The 6,177-nt window shown below is 34.1% G+C and overlaps 2 protein-coding genes and 1 long non-coding RNA gene across 3 annotated transcripts in view; all 3 read left to right on the forward strand.

Annotated features, from left to right (window-relative positions):
- The window catches only part of LOC104747305 (MADS-box transcription factor ANR1), a 9,097-nt gene extending 4,987 nt beyond the window's left edge, over window positions 1-4,110 (forward strand). Inside the window, exons 4-8 of the mRNA XM_019236787.1 lie at window positions 3,272-3,333; window positions 3,484-3,583; window positions 3,657-3,698; window positions 3,800-3,883; window positions 3,982-4,110. Coding sequence (XP_019092332.1) covers window positions 3,272-3,333; window positions 3,484-3,583; window positions 3,657-3,698; window positions 3,800-3,883; window positions 3,982-4,110 — 417 coding nt within the window. The remainder of the gene's footprint in view (window positions 1-3,271; window positions 3,334-3,483; window positions 3,584-3,656; window positions 3,699-3,799; window positions 3,884-3,981) is intronic.
- Window positions 12-1,092, forward strand: LOC104747304. Its single transcript, XM_010468920.2, has 5 exons — window positions 12-229; window positions 299-388; window positions 471-578; window positions 659-910; window positions 991-1,092. Exons 1-5 carry the CDS (start codon window positions 20-22, stop codon window positions 1,075-1,077), a joined length of 747 nt encoding a protein of 248 aa, XP_010467222.1. The 5' UTR covers window positions 12-19; the 3' UTR covers window positions 1,078-1,092.
- Window positions 5,309-6,169, forward strand: LOC109129237. Its single transcript, XR_002035422.1, has 3 exons — window positions 5,309-5,438; window positions 5,642-5,826; window positions 6,003-6,169. It is a non-coding gene; the product is annotated as an uncharacterized LOC109129237 (long non-coding RNA).

Consider the following 6,177-nt stretch of genomic DNA (forward strand, 5'->3'; position numbering starts at 1 on the left):
ATGGTGTGAGTGTAAGTGAATGCAGGCAAGGTTTGAGCTTGATGAAGATTGGCAAAGGATATCTGTGATTCACCAGATGGGACATTTGTGGCGATCACACAAGTCTGTCACGGTGAAGGCTATAAATTTGGCTGCAAATAACCAAGAGAGGATGAATTTGAGACCACCAAATATTGGTCCTGTTGATTGGCAAAAATTTGTCAAACTCAAAACTAGTGCTGCATTTAAGGTAATTACTTGTGATTATAATTGTTTAGTAGTTGATTGGTGATTAGTAATTAACATGTTTCATTATTAGGCCGTGAGTGAGAAATATAAAGCAAAAAGAAAGAATCAGATACCTCACACCACTAGTCGTAAAGGGATCAGCAGACTAACAGAAGAAATGGCAAGCATATATACTACAACTATGTTGTTTATTATTATACATAGTGCTTGTACTGTTACTGAAATTTTGTTTTCTGGAACAGAAAGCTGAAAGTGAAGATCCTTCCAGCGTGACAAGACTAGATGTTTGGATCAAGTCTCGCACCAAAAAGGATGGTACACCAGTAGATACGAATGCAGCTGATTTGATTGTAAGTCTGAATAGAGTTGTACACCAGTAAATAGTGTGTTATCGACTAGTAAAACCTGAAACTGTCTTTATGTTTTTCAGCAAAAAGCAGCTGAAATTGGTGGAAGTGATGCTCCAGCATTTTTAACAAATCCAGATGAAGATCACCTCGCCAAGCTTTTAGGACCTGACAATTCTGGTAGGCTGAGGGCAATGGGTAGAGGCATGAGTAAGACCAAATTAGCTTGTTTACAAATGCAGAGCAAGTGTATGGCTGAAATGGAAGAGCGGCAAGTAAAATTAGTAAAACAGGTCAATGCCTTGGAAAGTGAACTTGGCAGAATCAAGAATCAGGTTAGATACTTAAGAGTTCTCTACTATTCATCAGCCAGTTAGAGTAATATAAATTGATGTTATTTTTGTTTATGTTACAGAGACCAGAAGCTGAAATGGATGAAAACTCAGCTGCAAGAGTAACATATTCTTACTTCTTTTCATATCAGCTAAGTGATTCTTCTTAGTGTCGTTTATGATTCTTAGTTGCTCATGAAATTGTTGCAGAGTGTAAACAAAAGAGCACATCCTAAGTGTGTGTTTGTTGATTGGTCTGACATTGATGAAAATGTTGGTGAGGGTCGGATTCTTTCTTCTGATCCGGATGACATAGTGAATGACTGTCGTCTTGGCCCTTATGATCTCAAAGTGTTAGTTGAAGCTGCATATAAACCAGATGCATTTCTATGGAGACCTGCACAAAAGATCTTTCATATGAAAGAAGCTGTTGGACATATAATCGCATGGCCAACTGATAAGTGTAGACTGGTAGACAACAACATCCAAATGGAAGACATTGCCCCTATGGTATTTATAATTTCTAGCAATGTGTTAGCAATGTATTACCCCTGTCTATAATGCTAATTAATTATATTGGATTTGTTTACTGATTGTGTTTAACAGGGTATACAAGGAAACAAATGTAAACTATTGGATTTGTCTAAGGGTGACGTCATTGTTGCTGAGGGGCGTTGGGAGACACAAGAACCAAGTGCGTTGGTTAACGGAATTCCTCTTGGACCAAAAGCAGTTAAAGTATTTGTGGATTCAGTAAAGCAGCCTGATACATCACTATGGAGACCTACAGCTGAAATGTCATTTCTTGAGGACTGTTTGATGGCTTACGTATCTTGGCCCCTGAGTAAGGTTGATTTTGAAAATCCCTCAACTCCAACTGGTCAGAATGCTACATCACATGCTTCTTTGTCTGCATCAAAGGCCAAGTCTGCAGCCACAGCTTCTAAGTCTGCTACAGAGTCCAAAACTTCAGCAACAGCTTCAAAGGCTGCATCGCAGGCCAAATCTGCATCTATGTCTTCTAAGTCTGCATCTGGTTCTGAGTCTCCTGTTGATGATGCAACGGGTCCAATATCACCAATAAAGAATACTTTACCATCACAGTCTCCTCTCAGGAAGTCTCCAGTAAGTGTTTTCATATGTTATGAAGTTGTTTTTGTTAATTATATGATGACTGATGGTTTATATTGTAAACATGGCAGCGCATTAATAAAGTTATTTCCAAGGAGAATAAGAAGTGCAAGTTGATGGATTTAACTGAAAAGAATAGGGTTGTGGCTGAAGGACGATGGGGAACAAATGATCCAGAACATAAGGTTCACTTTACTCGCTTGGGTTCTAATGCAGTTAAAGTGTGGATAGATGTTGTGAAGGTGAAAAATGTAAAAGTTTGGAGGCCATCCGATGAAATAGAGATTATTGAAGATGCACTTAGCTCCTGCATTGCTTGGCCAGAGAACAAGGTCATTATGTCTTAAACTGATGGTTTTATTGTGTAATGTTAAGTACTTGAGATTGCTTGTTTATTTTGGATGTTCTTGAGACTTTGATGGTAAACTGATGTTCTTGAGACTTTTGTTATGTATTTTGGATCTGAGACGTTTATTAATCAGATTTTATGAGATTTTATAAAACAGGTTATGTGTGCTATAATCACATATCAGAAAATGCTATAAAAGTACAGGTAAACGTTATGATAAAAGAATATACCATAGCACAGTAAACAAGATAAAACAGCATTTCGCAACAGCTATATTAGATATGTATAACATAGCACGAAAAATTAAATATTGTATAAATTTTTGCAAAATTATAATCTTGATAATACAGCAGTTTATTAGAGCTATGCTATAAAACTATAACATAGCACGAAAAAACAAATGTTGTATAAATTTTTTCAAAATTATGATCTTGATAATATAGCAATTTCTTAAAGCTATGTTATATTTTTATAACATAGCATACGTAATAAGTGCTATTGTATATGGGGTACATATAATAACAGTGCCCTAAAACAGCGCTCATGAAAACGCTATCAAAGACCTATGATAGCGTTTTTCTCTGGTTAACAATGTGCATATTTGTTGTAGTGTTTGCACGCTAAAGTTTTGTTTCAAAGCTTTCAATAAAATAGTGTGAAGCTTTGAAACTTTTTTTTTTGGTCAACCAAACTTTTCTTATATATGTACATTTAACTGTAAATACATTTACTATTTATTTGAATGAATGTTTTTTTTTTTTTCTTTTGGGGGTTATATATGCACATAGTTGTTTCAGGCAAAATAAAAATAGACATTGTTATATGACCACTTTAACATATTCGTCTATATACACAATTCATTACTTTTCTCTTTGTGTTACTAGTTTTGGCAAAGAGAGGTTGCAAGTTTGCAGCAGCAGCTCCAGTATCTACAAGAATGCCATAGGTAAAGGTTGTCCCATGTCAAAACAAAAAAATTATACCAATCTTAATTTTCAAAAACTATCAATTATTAGAACTTGACAAGAGTCTCTTGTTATAAATAATCATGCGTCACTCTAAATGCATTTTAAGATTAATTTTTGATAATATGAAGGAAACTAGTTGGAGAAGAACTTTCTGGAATGAATGCTAATGATCTACAAAATCTTGAAGACCAGCTAGTAACAAGTCTTAAAGGAGTTCGTCTAAAAAAGGTATGGATTCATTTACTTTTCCAAATTAAGAAACATATTTTGGACGTTGATTTAAGTATTTTTCTTTGTGCAGGATCAACTTATGACAAATGAAATCAGAGAACTCAATCGTAAGGTCTGTAAGCTAAAGTAATCTAGATATGTATATCGATATACATGCTTTTCTTTGATATTTTTTGTTCATGATTAAACTAACGATGTTCGATTATGTTACAGGGACAAATCATTCAAAAAGAGAATCAAGAGCTACAAAATATGGTAGATATAATGCGTAAGGAAAATATTAAATTGCAAAAGAAGGTGATGAATGCTTTTATTTAGATATAGAAAATATAAAACTTATTTACCTAGAAACGTGTATTCATGTTAACCTAAACAAACACTTGTAGTGCCAACAGGTTCATGGAGCAATTGAAGGCAATTCAAGTTTAAATCCTATAACCAATGGAACCGAAACATGTGCACCACCGCAACTTCAACTCATACATATACAACCTCCTAAAGAAAAAACGATAAAACTAGGGTAAGCTTTCTCACGCAACTCACTTCATTTTGAAACTTATTTAAGCTTATATATAGTTCATAATCTTATTGAATATATATGAATATTTGAATCAGTCTACAACTTTCCTAGCAAAAGATGTTGGACAACGAACGATACACAAAAAGAGGTTGTAGGTCATCTTCATTAACATCCAAGCTGGATCATTTTAATCTTGGTTTTGTCATTCTGTTTACTATTTTGGAGTATGTATATGCCATTTCTCTCTTTGTAAAATTACTTGTCTATGTAGATCATAAAATAATGATGTGATGTGTGAGTGCGTAACATACTATATATACATCATTTTACTTTTTCTTTTTTTCTTTTTCAAATTGGATAGATTATAAGAACAAAATCCAGTAAAATCGACATTTTATTGTTTATCTAACGCTAGATTTTAAATCTTATCGAGTTGTATTAGAGTATCACCATTGATAATCCTTTGAAAATCAGTTCTTAAATAATATTTTAATTATAATAATATTATTTAATTTAATTTTTATTTGTTTTTAAAATATCAACAAATCATATTATGACATATAAAAAGAATGAAGTCTTAAAACATCTATAGAAATTTTGGCAAAGACCTTGTGTTTCTCTCTCCTCAACTTTTTATTTTTATTTTTTTTTATTAGTTTGACACTCACTAGTGGAGGACCAATAAAAATGGTTTTATGAGACCATCTTTAGTGGGGAATACTCTTTGGGGTACTCTTACAATTGGGCTCCAAAATTCCAATTAAAAACTCATTTCCGAGAAAAATTTGAGAGTATCGCTGCTTTGGGAAGGAATTGAGCAACCTCCTGAGTAACGCGACGTGGCTTATCCCTATTGGTAGACGCATAAATATAAAATATTTTTTTTTTCTCCATTTTTTCTTTCATTCTTCGCAACTCTCTCTCTCTTCTCTCTCGTTCCAAACAGCGATGGAAGAGGCGATTCGTCGGAAAATCTGGAAATTCAATCGATTCACAGCGATGGAAGAGGACGGCGAGGTCTACCGGCTAGCGTATCGGCGAGATAAAGTTCGTCTTCTCATCTATTTATTTGGTGAAAGAGAGCTTTGCTTTAGGGATCTTCAGATTTGGGATTCAATTATTGTGATGTGTAGTTTGTAATTGTGATTGCTCTGTTTTATAGTTGTAGTTATATATCACAAGGAGAGATTTTTTAATATATTATAGAAGTGATGACCATAGAATTGTGATTGATGAGAGTCAGAAGCAATGATTGGGTTATTCAAGGTAAAGGAAAAACGAAGAGAGCAAGCTCAAAATGCTAACAGCGGTTGTGTTATCTCACTTGAAAAGGTATGGTACTCTAGATTGCAAATGTTGTTGTTAGGTATTGTTTGAGTAGAATGAGTAGGTTTTTTATGTTCTTGAAGTGTTATGTCTGTGTTTGTGTTAATGATTGTGAGCTTATGATATGTAAGGAACCTTCCCACTAAGAAATGAGTTGAAAATATAAAATTTGAGAATCTTAACTTACTTCTTGATTTTCTTGATCTTAGCACCAGGACTAGCAGCGACACACGAAGGTGCTCTCATGATTGTGGGAAACAACGTAGGAGTTACAATAGGACACTCAATTTTTGCTCTGACAATACAATGGGGAGCTTGCGTTGTCTTTGTTTTGACCAGTCCTAATCCAGATCCGTCAATCAGAAGAGAATCATCCATCAAAAGAACAACCTCGGTAAGAAAATATTCATTTGTTCAAATCTGTTTAGTATAAGAGTTTAATAACAAGTTCTCATTTTAATAAATATGATCTTTTAATATATATATATATACAGGACAAAAAGAATCCAATAATATGATCTTTATTATGTGTGAAGTCTGTTTGATTTTCCGGTTTCTTGCTCTCTGCAGAAGCAAGCGTAGAGGCGGATCCTAAGAACAAGAAACCTGCAGGGATTATGCTACTGACTCTAATTCCATTTCTCTTGGTGACATTGCCTGATTTATTTGATGCACAACCTTGGAGTGACATCATTATGTTGATCACACTCATAATCTCATGTTCTTCAACCATTATCTACTTTGT

The sequence above is a fragment of the Camelina sativa genome, chromosome 15 (assembly GCF_000633955.1).
Source record: "Camelina sativa cultivar DH55 chromosome 15, Cs, whole genome shotgun sequence".
Taxonomy (NCBI): domain Eukaryota; kingdom Viridiplantae; phylum Streptophyta; class Magnoliopsida; order Brassicales; family Brassicaceae; genus Camelina; species Camelina sativa.